Genomic DNA, 21,100 nt, shown 5'->3' on the forward strand with positions numbered 1-21,100 from the left:
AAAGAGTTTAGCAGCGAGAGCCGAGGCAAAGGTGCGAGATCCGCGATACGAAATCGAGAAGAGCGCGATCGGTAGAGACGAAGGTCGGACGAACGTATACGAAAGCGATCGATCGACGTCTATGCTCCAGGGATTGTTCATCGGTCGTCCATTTTCGTACGGCTGCCGAGACGCAGCAAGGCTAACGAGGGTTAACTCGACTGTCAATTGACAGCGCGTGTCTAAATTGGCAGGTCGATGGTAAGCGAGCGCGCGCGCGCGCGTTCGATCTCGGTTTCGACTCGGAGAGAGACGCGCGTACACCTATGCGGCGCGTTCGAGCGCGAAAACAAAGCGAAGAAAGAGAAGAAAGCGAAGAACGAGAAAAAGGATAGGAAAGAGAAGAACGAAAAGAAAGGAAAGAAGGAGGAAAGGACGACTCTCCGTGGAAATTCCGTCGGCGTAATACGCGATGATGTAAATTTCTCTCTCGTTTTCTCGACTTTGGAGCCTGTCGGTTTCGCGGTCGTGGTTAAGCTCGCGCGCTAGTTACCTTCTCTCTCGGCGACTCCCGAACTCGTGCGAAAGCTTTCGAAACAGTATATCGTTGCGATGAACGCGTTCCTCTCGAACGAAGGAGGAAGAAACGAGGCGCGAGACGATTCGCGCGTTCGACGTCGTAAGAAAGGAGAGGCGATTAAGAAGGAGACGCGTCGTAAAGCGGATGGAGAAGGAGAGGGAGCGGGTGGGTGCACGATGACGATCGTTTCGAGTGGAAATTGTCGAAATCGCGGTGCGCGCGTGATAAAATCCGCGTTCCGTTGGCCGACGAGAAAAGGAGGCGTTCGCGGGTCGACTTATCGACTTACGTCACACGAAGATACTCGGAGCCAGCCGCGCTTCGACGAACTCGCCTTTTTTCTCTATCGTTATCGCCGTTCCCACGGCTTATCTCGGTAAATCGTTGCTCTGGTCCGCGTCGCAGCGTCGCATCGGCGCTTCTCTCGATCGAACCTCGTTTCGCCTCCGTTTCCGTTTCCGGTTCCGTCTCGTCGCCTCGACACCGAGAACAGCAGCCTCCAGCGCGGATACGTCTTTCGCGGATTCACCGCGGATGCGGCCGGGCCGCGAAATACCTGCGAAGCAGCCAAGCGAACGCGAATGGCCGTGATCGCGGTCGCGGTCGCGATATTTCGACGCGCGACGTCTGCGATTTCCGACGCGCGACTGACGATCTGAGAATCGGTCGCGAGCTTGACGGAGCAGACTCGCGGCGCTCGCTAACCGAGCGAAACGCGACGCGCGCGAAACGAGCCTCGCGAGTCGCCTTCCACGCCACATTGCCTGCTTTTTCCTCCATGCGGCGGAATCTTTCGATTTCTGGTAGCAACGAGAAGGTGAGGAGGACGCGCAAGATGGTGCAACAGCGGCGGCGGCGGCGGCGGCGGCAGTCACGATAGACGCCGACGGAGACACGCTGGCAGAAGCGCGGCGCACTCGCGCGAGAATTCGAGACGGAAATAGCAAGGTCGACTTTGTCTAAAATTATTCGACCGGTTGGCGAAAGGGTCGCAACGGCTACAACGAAGCTACGTTCGCCATTCGTTCTCCTGGATCGTTCGCGACCCCATCTTGCCGCTTTTTTCGCTCGTATACGTGCTATCTGTACCGAATCTGCCGAAATTCTGCCGAAATTCTGCCGAAATTCTCCGTTTTCGAGGACGAGCGTTCGCGGAGATCGAAGCGAGTTGGAGATGCAGCGAATTAACGCGATCGATGAGGCGCCGGCGGACCCATCTTACAGGGACCTGTGCTCGCTGGAGACTCTCAGATCCGGAAAGAACGGATTCTTCCGAGAATTCAGCGAAAACGTGACGCGAGTCGCCGGAGAGCGGTGGATCTGCCAGGTTTTCGGGCGGCTGACCAGCGACGAGCAAAGGATTCGAGCCATCTTCACCGATGCCAAGGTGAAGGACACGGTGTTGGAAACGTTAAACCGAACGGAGATTCTGTACCGCGGCAAAGACGCCAACGTGTCCAGAGCGAGGAGACTCGAGGGATTCGAGGCCGCGGCCGCGGCCCAACGACGGAAAGCTCTGTTGCTCTTCGGTCAGGCCGTTCTTCGCGCTCCCCTTCCAGGTTTGTTTCTCTCTTTGCGAGTAGGCTCGCGACGATCGATCCATCGATCGATCGTCCGATCGGCTTCCTTCCTCTCTCGCCTCTTTTCCCCGTTGTCCCGTTTCAGGAAAATGCCGCACGGTCGATCGAGGTCTCGGACTACCGCTCGCGTTCCTAGCCAGAGCCGAAACGTTTCTTGCCTGCAACGAGCACGAGCTCGCCCTTCGTGATTTAAGTTTCGTCGAGGAAATGGACGGCGATCTGCCCAACGAGTTACGGTGAGCACTGGACGAGTTGACGAGTTTCGACGAAGCGTAAGATAAAACCCGGCTGAAGGGAAAAGCGCTGTTTCAGGGCGACGTTTGCTCGGACGAAGAAGGCGTGCGAGACGTTCGTGCGAGCGAACGAAAAGAAGCTGTTGCCCGCGAGAGCACCGTCGCGAGATAAAGGTAGGTGAGTCGCGATTCGTGGCTGTCACCAACGGAGAAGAACGTACGTTTGCTCCGTCGATCGAAAGAATATCGCGAAAAGACGATGCGACGGAGAAACGCACGTTTTTCGTTAGGTTCGCTTTCGGTTCGCTCGCAGCTGCGGCCCGATCGGCCAGCGACGAGAATCCGCGGTTGCCGGGCGCTTCCACCCTGCTCGACATCGAGGAGACGGAGAACGCGGGCAAACGAGCGATCGCCGCCAAACCGATCGAACCGGGGGACAGGTTGGTCGTGGAGGCGCCGTACGCCGCTACTCTGCTCCCGGAATTCTTCGGTACGCATTGTCAACATTGTTTCTCGAGGTGAGTAACGGCTCTATATCGCTCTATATACGCTCTATATCGGCAACTTCCTACGGATCCCCGTCGTCCTTTCAGATTCGTAGCACCGATAGGATGTCCGGACTGCAGCAGCGTCGCCTTCTGCGGCAGAAAGTGCAGAGACGCCGCGATGGCCAGCTATCATAAATACGAGTGCAAAATTCTCGCTCTACTCATAGGTAGTGTATAACGAGGGATTCTCGAAACAACGCATATAGGCCGTGTTTCGCACCGAGATGCAACCGCTTCTGTCGTTTCGTCAGGTTCGGGTATGAGCGTTTTGAGCATGCTCGCTCTGCGAATGGCCACTCAGAGCGGACCGACCGGCTGTATCGAGATTTGCCGCGCGTTAAGTTCCAACGAGAAGGAACAGGTCGCACGACCGTGCACGCAAGCACAGGCGAAACTTAGCAAATCGGCGAAACGTCGTTCGAGAAGGAAGAAATTGCGTGATTCGAGACGCGAGCAGCCCGTGGAGAAAGTCTCTCGTGAAACAGAGCGAGAGAAACTCGTCGAAGGAGACGCGATCGATCTGCGGGTGTACGATCTCGTTACGCACGAGAAACACAGAACGGCTAAGGATTTTTTCGAGAGATCGCTGATGGCAGCGTTTCTTCTCAAGTGTTTGCAGAGAGTCGGCTTTTTCGAGACAGTGACGAAGGACGGAGGTACTTGAACGCGGACCGTGTCGCGATCGATTGGCAATTTCAGCAGCGTGCTGTTCGCGTTTCAGAGACGCCCAACGATCGAGAAATCGCGGTAGCCGGCCTGCTGCTGAAACATCTTCAGCTGCTGCAGTTCAACGCTCACGAGGTGTTTGAGACGCGACTCGGAAATGAACATCGGTTCCGCGGTAGCAGACCCCTTTACATCGGGGTGGCCATCTATCCGACCGTCGCACGCTTCAATCACGACTGTTATCCCGCGGTGACCAGGTACCCTACGGCTTTAGCTATACCGTCCGACCGTTCACTGTATAGCTACGCGTAGCTTAAACTCGATAAATCGTCCTCTCTTGTCACAGATACTTCGTCGGTCGATCTATCGTGATTCGGGCGATTCGCAGTCTCCGACCCGGAGACACGGTGGCTGAAAACTACGGGCCGATTTTCACCAAACGAAGCCTGGAGGATCGACGGAGAACTCTCGCCGCCAGATACTGGTTTCGTTGCGAGTGTACCGCTTGCCGCGAAGATTGGCCACGCTTCGAGACTTTGACCAACGATATGGTCAGACTGAGGTGCGAACTTGTTTCTTCGACGTATAGTACCGCGTATTCGCGCTTGCGTTCGCAAAGCGAGACAGAAAGTGAGAGCGAGCGAGGGAGAGAGAATTGATTTTCGATCGCAGGTGTCCGACCGAGGGATGCTCCAAGCTACACTCGCGTCCCCGAGATCCCAGCAGATCCATCGAATGTTCGTCCTGTCGACGAAGAATCAACCTGCGAGAATCGCTGGACCGGGTGCGCGAGTGCGAGCACCTGTACGCCGAGGGATTCGCCGCGATGGAAGAGGAACAACCCGAGAGAGCGTCGAAGGCGTTCTTCGAGGCAGCGAGCAAATTTCACAGAGTGGCTGTACCCCCTCACAAGGACACGCACCTGGCCGAAATCGCAGCCAGTGCCTGTATGGCGGACGAAGGCAACGTCTATCGGCCCGATTCCTTCCCGATTGCTTTCCGTGAATGAATCACCGGAGCCAACCGATTCCGAAACCAACAGGAAATCGAGCGACCGTCGTACACTCGTTCCAGGCAGTTTTCTCTCGTCTCGAAGATCGTTCGAATAAAAATGTTAAAACGTTAAGGAGCGCAGCAGCTTCTTTCGCTGAAATCGCACGCGAAAGGATCGGGGAAAAGGGAGAAGAAAGTGAGCTCGATGCAAACGTAAGAAACTTCACCTTCGGTTCGTGAGTTTTGCGATTTTTTTGGCATTTATTTTTTATAATGCACATGTTTCGTGAAAAAATTAAATTCCGTATATGAAAGTAGCTTTTCAAAGTTTCGCATTTCGGTACAAAATTCACTGGGGGTTCGAGGAAATGAGAATATGAAAGATGCGGATCGGAAACCGGATAAGGAAAGGGTAAGGGTAAGGGTAAGGGTAAGGGTAAGGGTAAGGATAGGTGTAAGGATAAGGACAAGGGTATAGGTGAAAGCGAAGACAGGGATAATGGGGAAGGTAAAGACGAAGGTAAGGGGGCAAGGACGAGGAGAGCAGGATGGATCGCCGGGGTGGTTTCGATCGAGCGGCGACACGTTGGACGCGCGCGGCAAACGCGGCGCATCCGTGTCGCGACCGGCGAGATTTACGTCTCCTCCTTTACGTGTAATTCGATGACTACCCTTTCTTCTTCGAGACACGGGAGCGTTCTCTCGATTCTCCCCTTTCTTACGCTCCTCTCTTTTTTCATCATCCGTTCCGTCCCGCACGATCCGGGACGACTCTCTCATCATCGAGATCGCTCCTCGCGAAAAGCTGAATTAAAACTAATTGACTGTCGCAGCGAGTGGTACGCGAATCGTGACGCGCCATCTTCTCGTTCTCGTTCCTCGTCGAGAAACGAGCGCGATTTCAGACACGCGCCGCGCTAGGGGGAACGATACGAGAGTATCGAGAGCGCAGAGTACGATTTCTACTCGACGCATTTCCACAGGCCTTCGAAACGCGAACGCGCCGACGTTACAATTCGTATCACAGGGATCACCGTTCGCGACCGTGCGCGTTCCGTGCTCGCCGTTCACTTCGAACGCGGTCCAAGTTCGACGTTACGTTGCCTGCTAGCATACTGGTCCGCGCACGACTCCTCTTTTTTCTCTTTGCTTCTATTTCTTTTTTAATTCCGATATTCACTTCCAACACATGCATCGTTCTTTTTTCCGCATACAATTACAACGTTCTGCGTCTAGGAGTCGTTTACCTTATTTTCTTTCACGCTCTTCGTCTCCTCTTCCTCGTCGCTAGCTCGCGTCCCGCGGCAACACATCCTTCTGTATGGATCGCGTACAAAAAAACGCGAAACGTCAAGCAGCGCGCATTCGACGACGAATCGACGACGAATCGACGACGAACCGACGCACTGCTATCTTCCCTGTTCCCGCTTTCATTTCAATCGACCGCGGAGGAACACGAGGATCAGCAGTTGTTATTCCTCATTTTACGCTATATTTGTACGCATGCACGCACACACACTCTCCACTCTGTCTTCACCTCGTCGCTCTTTTCTCCCGATCGTGTTTCACCGTTCAAGGCTCTATTGCAAAAAGCACTCGAGGTGACTAACGCACTAAAGCCTTTTTACCGAAGATCGCAAAATAGCCTTACGATAGGACGATAGCGACCATAAAGATTATGATGACGACACAGACACAGATTGAGACAGAGACAAAAAAAAACTAAAAGATATCTTGTTCCCTTGAAATGAAATAAAATCTGACGCAACGAATTTGCGCGCTCAACTTCGAAGCGTTTGGAAAGAAAATTGTACATTTTATTTTCCGACGATAGAACTACAAACTAAAATTTAAAAAATTGTTCCGTTTTCATGCAAAAGTGTATAAATCTTTCGTCCTCTCTTATTCTCTCTCTCTCTCTCTCTCTCTCTTTCTCTTTCTCTCTATGTATATATATATATCTCTCTCTCTATTTCGCTCTCTCTCTCTCTCTCTCTCTCTCTCTCTCGTTTTCTATCTATCTATCTATCTATCTATCTATCTATCTATCTATCTATCTCTCTCACTATCTCACTTGTTCGCGCATTCACTCGCTTGCTCGCTCGCTCATTTACTCACTGACAAACCGCAGGTTTGCATTGTCAATCGAGAGGAAATTTCCGATATCTTCGAGGATCGATACGTTCGAGCAACGACGGCAATGTTCTTCCACCATGATCGAACGTTATCGGCTCGTTACACCGAAAATTACGGCAAAAATTGATCGGATTCTCGGTTAACGCTTTACGCGTGACATCTCGTTGCTTATCGTCGGATAATACGTTTCGTGCCCTCCTGGGGCATCGATCGCGTCATTTGATACGAGCGATCGTGAAAGGTACCGCGCCAATTTGTTTCGCGTCACTAAATTACGCGATCAGACAGAAAATTCTATGAGATTTATAATTGTATTTAGTCGCTGATCATCGAACGAATCTTCTCGTTGCGATTTTGCAAAGCATATAAGCCACGAACCAACGAGGACCGAAGAGACAAAAGCGACACGACGGACGACTGGTTTTCGAAACGAATCGAACATATTGCGTTTCAATGAAGGGGGAGGGGGGAAAAAAAAGAACGGAGTAATTTCGAGAGAAACTGAAACGATTAAGCTGGCTGGCACAATGACAGGTAAGCGCGCGTAGTAACGTATTCCTATGATTTCAGGGGCGCGCGCGCGCATTTACCGATTACATGTGTACACGGACAAGAGAAAAACTCTGCGAGCATCGCGTTAAACTCAAAGACATATATATATGCGTAAAACGATCGAATGCGTTTCGTTGAAGAAAAATTAAAACGTATGAAACAATAAATACGCAAAAACAAGAACAAAAATACCACTTTCGCCTATTCGAATTCGTATTGTGTAGCCCATCACCGTGTTTCTTCTCTTCTCTCTCTTCGTTGTTTCTTCCACGATCGAGATTACCTAACTTTCATAACTTGACGCAGAACGAAATTCGTTGCGTTACAATCGCGCATTTTCTTTACCATTTTTTTCACCGCCGTCGTCGGACGAAATACTCCAAAATACACGACTTACCGCCGTTTCGTCCCAATTCGCGGAATAAAACCGTCATTCACCGGCTACGTTTCTTTACCGCGTCTCTTCCGATCGCTTTTTCTTAAAATCTTTTGAATTTCGACGAGTGACAGATTTGCACAATCGAAAATCTGTAAATTTTCACAGAAATATAACGAAAAACGGTGGTCGTACGGCGGTAAGTCCAACTCGAGAGTTTGTTCGCTCGTAGTCGATACATGTCGTGGATCGTGTTTCTTCTTCGCGACGAGGCTTTCCAGCGTATTCTATCAACTAATTCCGGCAGCATATCGGACACGCTTCTTAATCTTCTTCTTCTGCCGGGGAGAGTGTGGAGCGATGTTCCGCAATTTCCTTCCATTTCTTGCTTTTTTTGTTTCGCTTTTTTTTTTTTAACTTTTTTCATTTGTTATGTTATAGTGTTGCTGCTGCGGTTGCTGTTGTCGTTGCTGTTGCTTCGGTGTATAACGGGTGTTGGTGTTATATATTAAAAGGAGTGTTTTTGTTGTAGTGGTACCATTACTCTTGGTTAAGCGGTGCTTTCGGTGGTGGTGTTCTGAACCGGCTGACTTTCCTGCAAGTCAAACGAACAAACTTCAACGATCGTCTATATTTGAATTAGAAGCCATGCTTTGCTGATTCGCAAAACAGAGGGCAAAACGGAAATAATTTTACGATAAGAAAGATGTACGACACGAAAGAGCGATGAAAAGCATCGAGGCGCGGAAACAGGATGTCCACGCTGAAAAGGATCAAGGCTAACGAGATACCGGGAGAAACTGATCCCAAGGTGTAAGTAAAGTGCAGAAAGAAAGAAGTGTATAAATGGTAAGTCGAGAATAGTTACAGCATAGGAAAACGTAGAGCGATGGATGTACAATCGGAAGGATACGAAGCAAGGATCAGAGAAAAATAAAGCCACGTTACCTGTGGAGCAGGGACAGCGACAGGTGCATCCTTATCTTTAGGTGCATCCGACTTCTGCTCCGACTGAAAAGAGTACAAAAAGATACGTGCAATAGTGTGTGCTAAGCGCTACGCCAAAGATTCGTCAACGGACCGAACAGTCACGACTTCTGTGATCGCCGTGATAACGATCTAACAGGACAGGAAACTAACGAAAGAGAGTGTGTGTATGTGTGCGCGCGCGCGTGTGCGTGTGTGTGTAAATATAATGTATATAAACACACACACATATATATACATACATACATAGACATAAATAAACAAACGGATGGATGGATGGATGGATTGATGGATGGATTGATGGATGGATGGATTAATAGATAGATACATAGATGAATAAATAAGTAGAGATAAAAAAAGGAATTGAACAAATGTACAAACGACCAAAATTAGAATAGAATAAAAAAGAAATGGGAGTACAACGTAGGAACAGAAGAAACACGTAATATGTGCGATCCGTTGATTACGATGCGAGTATTTACAAGTGTATCGTACAAAGAGGAACTAAAGATTCGAAAACGAACAATGCAAAATCTCCGGACTAGCTTTCTAATCGATCCATATAACCGTTCATACTCGAGTTATCGCTTTTTAAAGTCGATTCGAACTAACGAATCTCGTAAACTCGTAAAAAATATCGTACAGGAAAAAGTTACAACTGAAAATAATTCTTGATGTATATTTAAAGAGAACGATGACGATAGGGCGTCGAATGGTTTTCCAAGTATATAGAATGACTCTAAATCTACCACGAATTTTTCACGAGATATCTAATAGGCAAATCGAAAGGTTTTTATCGAATCGATAACAAAATCTACCATGCAGGATTATCGAGTTACCAAGCTGAGTGAAACACTAGACAATGATTTCCGTGGCGTCGCGTTATTCCTGGGCCGATTCTCCGGTAATTGAGGTTCGAAATATACGACGATAGAGCGAGTGAGAGCTAGATCGAGTAGACTAGAGGAGTTAAGAAACGATTAACGAGAAACAATGATAATTTCACGCTAAATGGAGCGATAGAAAGCAAAGACCGAAGGATAGGTTCGATATCGCAAAAGTCGCTAGAAAAACAGATTAGACGAGAAGGTAATCGTTACGGACTTTTACTTGGCCGTCCTGGCTACGAGGACGACGCGGAGGTCCGCCACCTCTTCCCCCGCGGAAATTACGACGGAAGTAACGACGAGAAGGTCCTCCGCGTCCACGACCGCCACCACGTGGCACGCCTCCGTCACCGCCAGTCTCGCCACCTTGTTCGCCACCGTCGCCGGTGTTATCTCCTTGTTGTTGCGCCGATGGACCAGAACGGCGCGATCCGCGATAGTAGCCATCGTATTGTCGTCGAACCCTGTAACGTCGTTGCTGACCGCCTCCCTCACCGACATTCGCTTCGTCCCCGGTCTTACCCTCACCTGGAACCAACAACGAGCAAACATGTTTCTCCTACCTTCCTCCGTTCCGTTTGAAACTTAACGACAAAAGGCAACATTATCCGCCTTTTACTCACCGGTTTCGTAACCGTCTTGACCTTCTCGAGGTCTACGTTGAGGTCGAGTGCTTCCACGTCTTTGACTGATGTACCAATGACCTCCGCGATACCCACGTCGCCTATCGGCAGCATAAGGCGAACCTTTTACTGCTTCCCCGGATGGACCAGTAACGTTGGCCGCTTCATGACCCTTCTCGCCTATTACCACGTCAAATTCGACCACTTCACCGTCGCCGACACTGCGCACAGCCTTCCTTGGGTTGTTCTTCACGATGGCTGACTATAAGAGCAGAAAATTATCATCGTGATCAGCGATTCGCATATTCGAGATCCAATCCGTAGCTCGTTCCTTTCAACTACCACCAAAATAAATGTACTACTCACTTGATGAACAAATACATCCTCCTTGGTGTCGTTCCTAAAACAAATCAAACGGATTGTTAAACGATAGAATTATCGAAGAGGAGACGCGTTTGTTTGTAATTCGACGAAAATTTGTTGTGCGTCTGGGAACATGGACCAAATGGAAAGCATTTCCATGTACGATCCAATGGATGTCCAGACAGTCGTTTTCTCTACCACCGTGTACTTGAAACGATACCATTGAATCCGCGCAAACGGCGCGAACAAAGGTGCGAATGAACGGTGGTGATTCGATCGCGACAACTTTCTCCCGAAAAAAATGTCCTTTTCTCTGACCTACGAAAATCGTTGTGCCGCGCGAAAACGAACGATGCTTTGGCCACTGTGCAAAGGCATAGCGCATCCGATAGCTACTTATACATACACGCGTACGCACATGTGTATATGGTATGTGCATAGTGGCGCGAAGAAGGGAAAGGAAGAGAATGAAAAGGAACTAGAAAAGAAGTAGCATAGAGTGGGGTGGAGTGCCATGGACTAAGGTGGGGATGCGGATAGGAAAATGCTAGAAATAGCCAAAGATAAAGGAGGAACCGTGGACGAACGAATGTGATTTGGCGATGCACGTGTCGAAGCAAGCGTCTATTTTGCCAATGTTAGAACGTTTGGATCGAGCTTGAGAACGAACCCGCGCTACGAAAGCTTCGCCAGCCATTCAGAGTTCGGTCGAAATTTAGAAATTCGGATCTCCTCGATACGATCGATCGATCGATCGATCGAAAAGACAAAAAAAACAAGTGAAAAACGGTAAATCGTTGGTACTAACCTGTTGATGAATCCGTACCCACTCTTCACGTTGAACCACTTTACAGTCCCGGTCACTTTGTTAGCTGAAACCCAACAAAAACAAAATAGTACTAATTAAATATCTAGCACACAACCTTAGGCGTCGCATTAGTCGATAAATGCATCCTCGATAAACAAATCAATTAAACCATTTATCGGGAATCCGGCGATTCGGTTTGTTCGAAAAGGTGGAAACCGGAGCAGACGGTACGGCTAAATAAACCGCTCTGAATAAACGCACCACTGATCTAATTGTAAAATCAAGGCACGTATATTGTTTAGTTTGTATCCTCTTTGCAACAAGTATTTACTTTACCATTCGTGAGAAATATTTATATTTACTAACTGTTGCGATGTGTTCGTAATTAAAAGCCAATTATTCTTAGGATAATTCCATGTTTATATAGCAAACAGCCCGCGTTACCGACCGTTCGTAGCAGGGTAAACAATACGCTGAAATTTTGGAATTCGCTTGGGTAACAGTTTCTTGGACTTTTGCCCGTTAACATTTCAGTTTTCCTTCGAATCGTATCAACGAACGAAGATATCCAGTTCTAAATGGAAACAAGCAGCGATCTGTAAAGACCCGATGTTTCTGAACTTTAACTGAAAATGCAGTTTCGCTCCTATTTCGTTTTTCATTCGAAGAAAATAAGTTTCCGCGAAGCCAATCTAAAGTGGAAGCTGACGACGGCAGCGCGCTCAAGTCCGTTCCGAAAACGAATCGTTCGAACGGAAGCGAACATTTAACGAATAGGTATACCGAAAATTACGTAACCCAACTAGTGTTTAGGTCGATTTACGAAAAACACGTTGAAAACGTACGGGAAAAGCAGTAGGGAAATTTCCAGAAATCACTACTACATATAACTATGACGTAACTACAATATAACCACGAATTATAGATTACATATTTTATTTGTTCGATACACGGGTTAAGGTTATGATATAAACGTAAATCGCAGGGTGAAATAAAGATGGATAACGAAACGAAGTAAGATGGAGTAAAGAAAAACAAGAAAACGGAAAGAAAAAGAAAAAAATGCACGCATTCTAATCTACACGTTTCTATTCTCTTCCGTTTTTTTTTTCATCGTATTTGAATTGAAGAGAAATTTCGTAGAACTCGATGTTCGATAAGCGCGTGTAAGCTATTCCGTTTCGGAAAGAGAGAAAGAAAGAGAGAGAGAGAGAGAGAGAGAGAGAGAGAGAGAGAGAAAAGGAGTGAAGAACTCTAGAGAGAGGGAGTGAGGAGGGACGAAAGAGAAATAAACGTATTGGAAATTCGACGATCTTCTATGGAAAAAGTTGGAGAAAATGTAGATAAAGCAAAGAAGAATGGCAACCGGCTTGCCGGACGCATGCCACATGGCTGAACGTCTGCTGCTCTCATAGACGCCATTATTACATGCGGGCGATCGTCGCAGAAACCAACACGCTCTCGTTCTAGTTGATTATCATACCGGCAAACTAAACGCGACACGATATTTAAGGTACATGCACGACTCACTTACCGATGATCAGCTTCTGCTGGCCAGCCTTTGGTTGTTCGGGCTGTTTTTCCGGGTCAGCCATGGTGGTGGTGTTAAGGTGTTAAGACACGCCGCTGCCGAACCTAGATGTTCCCGTCTTTCTGGTTGTGGTGTTGGTTCCCTTCTAATGTTCCCAACATGGCTGCGCCTCCAGGCGACCGTACAAACATCCTTCCCGTCTAACGAGCTCTATGATAGGTTGGCTCGCAAACAAACCCGCTCGTTTGACCAATCCTGGCTAGAGTTTCACGGAACGCGCGTGACGTAACTCACGCGTTACTTCCTCGGTTTCTTCCTCGCACGCTCGCTCTCCACCATGCTTTCTTCCTCGTTCGGCCGCGCGCGCCTTTACTTTTCTGTTCGATCTTTTTTACCGATCGCTAACCATTTAACGATATCGATACAATTTACGATACTTGACATTTCTTCTTTTCGTGTCTCTCCACTCCCCTTCTTCGTTCCTTTCTTCTTCTTCTTTTTTCAATTGCGCTTTCATTCCGAATTTCTGCCCCTCTCTGTCTCCCTCCTCCCTTCTCACCCTCCTCACCGTTAAGTACCAATGAAATTCGATTAGACTTTTTCACCGCTTTGGCTTACCACCAAATCTAAAACGATATTTCCAACGGAATTTGGATTGGCAATACAATTTCGCGTCGGAACGCTCTTAATATTAGCCGCGAATAACATTGCTACTAAATTCTTGTACTAGAATTATTATTTGTTTTTGTAATACAAACGTAGAGCAGTTATTGGGATATCGTGACAAGCATTGACATACCGTTCGTACTTATAATAATTTTAACGACATTGTCGGATAGATTTTATGTCATCTTGTTTTGAAACACGTATCAGAGGCACAAGATACAGGTCATAGGCATATATCGGCACGATTTTTAACGAACGAACCTTTTACAGTAAAATTCGACCAACGCTATAAACTACGAAACCGAATCGTAGCGAATACACAGTGGAATTATGTAGTTGTATTATTAGTATACATACATATGTACATATAAACAACCAAGGACAAAGGTTGTGAGGGAAAACCACATCGCAAGTGTAAAATGTATTTTTCAAACACTATTGATATTCGTATTTCTGACATTTTTCAAAGTTTACAACGTTTCCTTACGGAGATGATATATCTGCCTGAAAATGTAGAAAAAAATAATTACGCATTTCTTACAACATGGCATAGAGAACCGCGCCTGTATGTTCCGTTGCCTCTCTATCACGTTACTTTCACATATCGATCGAGTATTTTGTGCTCCTCGATCATAAGATACAATCGTTCGATTATAAACGTCATGGACGTTTCACTTACTTTTTTATTCGACGTACTTACGCCAATTTGTCGGCGAGCGTTAATACTCTTTGTTGCCCTTTTACTTCTTCTTCATCCATTCTCTTTTACAATTGTTTTACTTTTTCCTCTGTATCGAATAAAGAAGACAAAAATGATCTCCGTTTACACACTTATAAGTCTTATTTCTGTATCCAAAGTAGCTATCGTATCAAGAAAAAAGGAAAAGGGATAAAAGTATTATGAAAAATAAAAACGAAATAAACTATTGCAATTAACGATCTCATCGCGTTCAAAATAAAAAATATGTTTATCGAAATGTTGGAAATTTGTAAATTGATGACTTATTTCAAAACACGAAGCGTTTTCGTCGCTCGAATCTTTTTGTTTGCGTAAAAAAATACAAAAGAGAATGTTTAAAAAGAAAACAAAACAAAAAAAAAAAAAAAAATAACAAAGGAAATTTACAATATTTAAATATCGTATGTCCAAAACATTTTAGTGGCCGAATATAGTATAAATGTTACTCGAATAAATACGAAGAACCTTTAACGTTTATCAAAAGTCGATTCTTGGTAAGAAGTTAACAGAGAAAGAATAATTAGCGTCTTGGACGATTCATAGGTCGATGAACGTTAAAAGTTAAATATACAATGTTCCATGAGCAAACACGCTTGTAATAGGTATTCGATTTTCCTTAATAAAACAATCACGCATTTTATTCTTCTATGTATCTGTACGTGTATATATATATATATATGTATATACATATATATATGCATGTGCATTACACGTAATGTAACTTAAGCAGACTTTAACACAGTGACAGATAAAGACCCGCTTTAACATTTTCGTATGTACAAGATGGATAAGATTAACAATGGTGAAAACTGTAACGTTAAAATGTCGATTCTATTCTATAATTCTGTTCTCAGTACGATAGAGCTGCATGAATTTGAAGGACATCGTTTTTTGACAAGATTCTGCCGAATTACGATGCTAGAATTACAGAATAACCGTATTAAGAAATCAATTGACGCGTTTACATATTTCGACGAAGAATATTCGAAAAGATGCTAGCGAGATTTACATTCTCCATCATCTCAGTTTTCTGGACCGCATATTTCTTGATCTTGAAATGGTAGAGCCGCTTCCGATACTGAACATACCAGGCGTGGAAGCATTAAATGTCGTTGAGGAATTAGTTGTGCCGAAGTTGATGGATGGAGTTGTTGTTGGAGCGGAGAAATTAAATCCTGTACCTGAATTGTTTAAAATGTATTAATCGAAATGTATAACTGAGGATACGAGAAGATATTGGTATAATTAAAGTTGTAAGAAAGATGGAGAATCGTTTTTACCTGAATTCGAAGTTGTCGTGCCAAACTGGAAAGGTGCAGAAGCGGAAGTATTGTTATTGCTGCCAAAGGCAAACGCGGTAGCGTTCTGTTGCGGTGGTTTTTGGTTTGCTCCGAAGGTGAATATTCCAGAGGTGTTGCTTTCATTTGCATTAGCGTTTCCGAAAGTGGGAGTAGAGGACACGTTGGGAGTCCCAAAGGTGGAAGGTTGTGCTCCGAACGGTGATACCTTGTTGCTGTCACTAAATGCTGGTGGATTGTTTGCTGTGGGCGCAGTTCCCATGCCGAACGTAGGATTCGACGATATAGAGACGTTTTGCCCGGCGAACGTATTATTCGGCACGGGAGAATTGAAATGACTGGCAGTACCATTCGCAGCTCCAAATACGGGAGCACCACCGGTATTGTCGCGTCTGAATATCGAGTTCATACCAAAGTTTTGCGAGGTAGAAGTTTGCGCTCCTGGATTCTCCTTGTTTTGATTTTGCGAGGCAAAGTCAGGGGTACCGGTAGTTGTAGTGCCAAAAACCGGGACGGATGCGTTGCTCACGGGAATGTTGGTAGAACCAAAAGTGGAAGCGGTCGAATTGCTGGAAACATTTGCAGCGCCGAACGTCGACGACGTAGTTGGTTGCGTCGAACCAAATAACGTCGAACCGCTGTTGCTTCCAAACACTCCCGAACTGCTTTTGAAATTCGTACCTGTTGTCGAACTCGCCTGACCAAAGATATTGCTCGTCGTAGAAAACATAGATATCGAGGTGGTTAAATTCGTGTTTGAGAACAAGTTACTACTGACGTTGCTTGTTCCGTCGGTGTTTATTCCGGATGTGGATGTACTCGCGCTAGAACCGAACATCGGAATGGAAGTTGTGTTTATTGCTCCCATAGATGACCCACCGGCTATGCTCGAGAAGATTGGCATCGAATTCGTGGATGCGAATCCAGCAGAAGTAGTGGTAACGTTAGAACCAAAAACTGACGTGGCTGTGCTCTTCGGTACAGTGAAAGTAGCCGTGCTGCCGCTCAAGTTAGAAGACGTACCAAATACTGGCTGATTACTCACTGTCGTTGTCCCGAAGATCGATGGAGCGGATGACGAGTTAGTGAATATCGAGCCAGTATTCGAAGCGATCTGGGCCATACTACTATTGATCGTAGACGTCGACGACGTCGACGATGAAGCTCCAAAGCTCGAAGGCAAATTATTGTTCGCAACGGCGAATGGACTTACATTCGAGGTATCGGCCGCTGTATTTGTCGTCATCGATGCTTTACCGAAAGAAAAGCCAGCTTTGCTATCGTTTATGGACGAACTGGACGAAGGGTGCGATACAAAGGTCGAGTCTGTTGATGATCCAAAAGTAGGTAAGCTAACTTTTGCGTTTGCTTCGAAACCGGTATTAGCTGAGCTTGTATCAGTGACGCTATTAGCTTGCGTACCACTATTACCGTTGTTCGAAGACGTCGCTGTGTTAGGAATCATCGAAGCCTGCCGAGACGTACTCGTCGAAGCTCCAAACGTTTCGCCATTTGCCGACGCATTCCCTGCTGACCCAAATACGAATCCTTCGGACTTGGTGGACGTTATCGAAGGATTATTGGTTTTGGTTCCAAATGTAAACAACGGCGTCGATACGTTCACGTTCGATTTTCTACTCAATGCGTCATTCGAGCCAGTAATATTTGCGATACTTGTGAATGGCATAACGTTTGCTTTCGTGTCGATCGATGTAAATCCCGTATTCTCTTCTTTCTTTCCCGCGACAGTGCTTAAATTTACTGGATTTGTGTGTGGCGATGTGAAGATCATACCGCCTTTCATATTTCCCGTCGATACGTTCACACTCGTCGAACAGATTGTTGTAACTTGCGAAACGTTTGTCCTTGGGTTGCTATGATTTGGCTCGTTTTTAGTGTTTGCTACAGTCGTACTCATAGAAACTACCGAAGATATTGGCGCAGCAGTGGTAACTTTCCCAAAAATGCTAGTTGTTGCGGGAACAGCGAGTAAAGGGGATTTATTATTGGCAGACACGGTATCGAACATGAACGTGGTACGAATCGACGAAGTACTTGTCGCCGATGTGATCGTAGTTGATTTGTTAGAATCGAAATTTTGTACGTTAAAGCTCGTCGAACTGGTCGTAGTTAAGTTCGAAACAACAGGCTGAGCTATGATTTCAGATTTCGTTGTCAAAAGCGTAACCTCGACAGTGGAATTGATCGTTTTATCTGCCACGGAAATTAAGGCGTTTTCAATTTTCCTCTCAGACGTATCGGCAAACTGAACGTTCGTATTCGAGGAAGTATTTTTGGCTGGTAAATTGAAAGCCACATACTTTGGTGACTTTGTATTCGATTCGCTGCTACCAGGACTAGGTACCACAGCCGATGTGGAAATGGGTGTTGTATTAACGTTTGTAGTAGTAGTTGCGGAATTAAGGGTCGCACATGTGACAGTACATGCAACAGACTTGACAGTATTTACTTCTTCCGCTTGAATCACCACGTCTGGGTTAATCCGACTGGCAGCTGGAAACAAAAACGAATATTCGTAAATTAAGAATGAACGTACTCGCACGCTGAATTTCCTTACCTTTACCAGATATGGCATCAAACATGCTTTGAAGTCTTGCTTTCATGCTCGTTTGCCTCATGTCTGTAATATCTTCCTTCTTTATCTCTTCTACATCGTCGGTAGTAAACTTTGCTCGTATATTACCCTGCTCTTCGACCAACATCCGTAACTTCTCATTTCTTTCAGGTTCTGCCCTCATAAATAACTTGTGTGTTAACTTGGCTGATTCGATAGACTCGATCGATTCTACGGAACAATCTTTATCGCTATTCTGCGCATTCAAACGTTTTGTGTGTTTGCGGTCTGATTCATTTTCTATAATTCTATCGTTAAAATTTCCTTTTGTTTTTAAAATACCCTTCAACGGTGAATGTTCTTGTAACTTATCGACAGAGTTACACGCATGTGAATTATTCCTTTTCTCCGTTAACTCGTAGTCAGGATATTTTGGGCTTGTGCTCGGAACTTGTGCTATCGTTTCCGTACTAGCGCTTTGAACACATTCCAAAGATTTAAAATGCTTTTCAAAATCTGGGGTTCCGCTTCGTGAAAGATCTCCTAAAATAAACAAGCCAAATGTAAAACAAATCCAAGTATTTTATCGTTGTCGTTACTGTTACCATTACAAGATTACAAATTATTTCGACCTACTACTTACTAGCTTTCCTTTTGACGCCGGAAACAACGTGCTTGCTAGAACTGAGTGAATTTATAATATCGTAACACGACGGTGTTTTAGTACGTTTCGTGGGTCGAACAATTTTGTTACTTTGGGGAGAAATATCTTCTTCCGATTTCAAGGATTCTTCTCTGCTCCTTTTCTGCTTTGTTTCATCTTGTACCTCAATTTCCTTACTAGCAACGATATCTCTTCGTTGTTTCTTTGCCGGGTCGAAAGCGACATCTTCCCTCGAAGCGTGTCTTTTTAGCGATATCTCCCTTAGAGCTTGTGCGATGCTAGGCGAGGAACAACTATTGTCAGAGTGATGCACATTCGACAAAATATTTTGCTTCGATGGTGGCGAATATCGTATGGTATGAGACGGTGCTACTCTAACTGTCGCCGGCATCCTTGTTTTCATAGACTTCGCATTTATCAATGGAACTGAACTAGCATGGAGATTTACTTTTGGAAATTGCCCTACCCGATATTTGGATTGATGAGCCAATTTGTTACTTGCTTCAGTAGCATATTTAGTCAATCGAGCTGTAAGTCCTGGAGAGGTTACGTCATTGTATACTCTGCAATTATATTACAAATTTCTGTACTCGCATAGAGCTGCGAATATCTACCGTCGATTAAGGTAGTTTAGGTTACTTACTTGGGATCAATGTTGTATCTAGTCGATGCTAACAGAGGCCCTGTAGCTGTTTGAATAGCTTTTCTTTCTTCTACTTTTGTATCTACTTTAGAAGTTGCATTGGAATCCCATAAAGAACCTTCGGCATCAAAATACGTTGAATTTTCTACCTGCATCAGAACATGATTCTGTCCATACAGAGGAGACGGTCTCTTTGATAATACTTGACCAGGAGGTGACAACTTGAACGTTTGATTTTCTAATTCCTCTTTATTTTGTGACAACATTGGTGTCGAAGTACGTTTGGCAACAAAGGAATCCTGATCGTACGACGAATGCTCGGAATTAGGATAAAAATAAATTTTCGAACTCATATCGTTTGACACATTGGCTTTTTGTAAATTCTTTGGAATTGGGCTAAGCTGCGTAATCGATCCAAAATGGGAAGAACGTTTCCTAGTTGGATAAGGATCGGTACTAAGCTGATAATTCGATCCTCGTCGTCTTTCCATCCTAGAGTAGGGTCGTCTTTGGGTTAGATATCGTTTTCGAAAACGGCTAATCGCAGCCTCAAAAAATTGACGTATGTACCGGTATACGTGATCGATGACGGTCCCAAAACTCGTACGAACTTCGAAAGAAATGTGTTTGCAGTGATCCAGTAAAAGGAACGCGTGCGGCGACAATAAGCTGTCGTTGATAATCACAAAATAGCACGCATAAATCGTAAGAAACAATGAAATGGTAAGAATAAAAATCGGTCCCCAAACGTTGTACAGAAACACGCACCCACTCAGCACACTTACTAAAATTATTACACTCCGATTTCTTAATTCCCACATATTATTTCAAACAAGTAACCTCTCCATGTTTGAAAAGAGCACATTCACTGAATTACCGGAACCTTGCTGCGTTATACTCGACGACATTATCGACGTAGCAACTACTACGTAGTACATATTAATTATCGTCCTCCGAGATATTAACAGATTTTTTAATTTATTAGAAAAATGTTTCAACTAAAACTTTACATTTTCTTATTAAATCGCCGATCAAATGATGATTTCTATAAAATATTTTACAACCTCTATTACGATCAACCTTCCGCTATTATAGTACGACGGTCATACTATCGTATGGCGGTCAAAAATCCAAGTTTCCGACGTTGTTTTAACTAAATTGATTCACACACGGAGCACGGGGCGGCAGCTTTCCTTTCGAAAATTTAACGTTACATTAGTTCAGTAGTTACATACACACTTTGGTTTCAAATTCAAATAACTATAACCTAATAAAAAGAATGCGTACTTTATAATTTCCGAATAGAATGCGTATGTTTATTTATTTATTAATAATAATGCAATTTTAATTAATTCTAGCTGTACCATTTGATAAGAAAAAAAATCCTATTGTATGTATCTTACATGAAAAACAATTCTAAGCAATAAGCAATGGGCAAATTATTATATTATAATATGCTACATTAGATTATATACGTACTTGGAATAACAATAAGATTGGAATTCGGAATACGTACGCATAAATAATATATATAACATGATATTATTATTTGAATTATAATAATTATTATTATATATTTATTAATCATTATTATGATTATTTTCGAATAACGAGTGTTTCTAGTTTTAAATAAAATTGGAAGAATATATAAATTATTATGAAATGTGTTACAG

The 21,100-nt window shown here is 44.9% G+C and overlaps 3 protein-coding genes across 5 annotated transcripts; 1 reads left to right on the forward strand and 2 right to left on the reverse strand.

The window, feature by feature from the left end:
- Positions 1 to 1,733: 1,733 nt before the first annotated feature.
- LOC126920994 (SET and MYND domain-containing protein 4-like) lies at positions 1,734 to 5,838 on the forward strand. The gene is made up of 9 exons (XM_050732103.1): positions 1,734 to 2,118; positions 2,225 to 2,375; positions 2,452 to 2,546; positions 2,686 to 2,890; positions 2,966 to 3,087; positions 3,172 to 3,576; positions 3,642 to 3,843; positions 3,933 to 4,148; positions 4,259 to 5,838. Exons 1-9 carry the CDS (start codon positions 1,734 to 1,736, stop codon positions 4,593 to 4,595), a joined length of 2,118 nt encoding a protein of 705 aa, XP_050588060.1. The 3' UTR covers positions 4,596 to 5,838.
- On the reverse strand, positions 4,813 to 20,582 carry LOC126920980 (nuclear pore complex protein DDB_G0274915-like). Of its 3 annotated transcripts, XM_050732041.1 has the most exons (8): positions 19,998 to 20,582; positions 19,428 to 19,919; positions 18,764 to 19,347; positions 18,124 to 18,663; positions 15,528 to 18,059; positions 12,846 to 15,428; positions 11,312 to 11,375; positions 4,813 to 8,238 (listed from the first exon to the last, which is right to left on the reverse strand). In XM_050732041.1, exons 1-6 carry the CDS (start codon positions 20,246 to 20,248, stop codon positions 15,265 to 15,267), a joined length of 4,563 nt encoding a protein of 1,520 aa, XP_050587998.1. In that variant the 5' UTR covers positions 20,249 to 20,582; the 3' UTR covers positions 4,813 to 8,238; positions 11,312 to 11,375; positions 12,846 to 15,264. The 3 variants fall into 3 exon arrangements, with proteins under 3 accessions (XP_050587998.1, XP_050587997.1, XP_050587999.1); XM_050732040.1 differs by having other exon boundaries at positions 19,428 to 20,582; XM_050732042.1 differs by lacking the exon at positions 19,998 to 20,582 and having other exon boundaries at positions 18,764 to 19,321; positions 19,428 to 19,566.
- LOC126921282 (Y-box factor homolog) lies at positions 8,057 to 12,906 on the reverse strand. The gene is made up of 6 exons (XM_050732738.1): positions 12,846 to 12,906; positions 11,312 to 11,375; positions 10,507 to 10,540; positions 10,141 to 10,402; positions 9,803 to 10,045; positions 8,057 to 8,238 (listed from the first exon to the last, which is right to left on the reverse strand). The coding sequence occupies exons 1-6, from the start codon at positions 12,904 to 12,906 to the stop codon at positions 8,057 to 8,059; spliced, it is 846 nt and encodes a 281-aa protein (XP_050588695.1).
- Positions 20,583 to 21,100: the final 518 nt, after the last annotated feature.

The sequence above is a fragment of the Bombus affinis genome, chromosome 10 (assembly GCF_024516045.1).
Source record: "Bombus affinis isolate iyBomAffi1 chromosome 10, iyBomAffi1.2, whole genome shotgun sequence".
NCBI lineage: Eukaryota > Metazoa > Arthropoda > Insecta > Hymenoptera > Apidae > Bombus > Bombus affinis.

Coding starts and splice junctions, on each gene's coding strand:
- LOC126920994 (XM_050732103.1), top strand. CDS start 1,734: ATGCAGCGAATTAACGCGATCGATGAGGCGCCGGCGGACCCATCTTAC. Junction 2,547..2,685: donor AGCACCGTCGCGAGATAAAG/GTAGGTGAGTCG, acceptor GTTCGCTCGCAG/CTGCGGCCCGATCGGCCAGC. Junction 3,844..3,932: donor TGTTATCCCGCGGTGACCAG/GTACCCTACGGC, acceptor CTCTTGTCACAG/ATACTTCGTCGGTCGATCTA.
- LOC126921282 (XM_050732738.1), bottom strand. CDS start 12,906: ATGGCTGACCCGGAAAAACAGCCCGAACAACCAAAGGCTGGCCAGCAG. Junction 10,541..11,311: donor GGGTACGGATTCATCAACAG/GTTAGTACCAAC, acceptor GATTTGTTTTAG/GAACGACACCAAGGAGGATG. Junction 10,403..10,506: donor AGGATGTATTTGTTCATCAA/GTGAGTAGTACA, acceptor CTGCTCTTATAG/TCAGCCATCGTGAAGAACAA.
- LOC126920980 (XM_050732040.1), bottom strand. CDS start 20,248: ATGTGGGAATTAAGAAATCGGAGTGTAATAATTTTAGTAAGTGTGCTG. Junction 18,060..18,123: donor TGATGCCATATCTGGTAAAG/GTAAGGAAATTC, acceptor TTTTGTTTCCAG/CTGCCAGTCGGATTAACCCA. Junction 15,429..15,527: donor CACGACAACTTCGAATTCAG/GTAAAAACGATT, acceptor TAAACAATTCAG/GTACAGGATTTAATTTCTCC.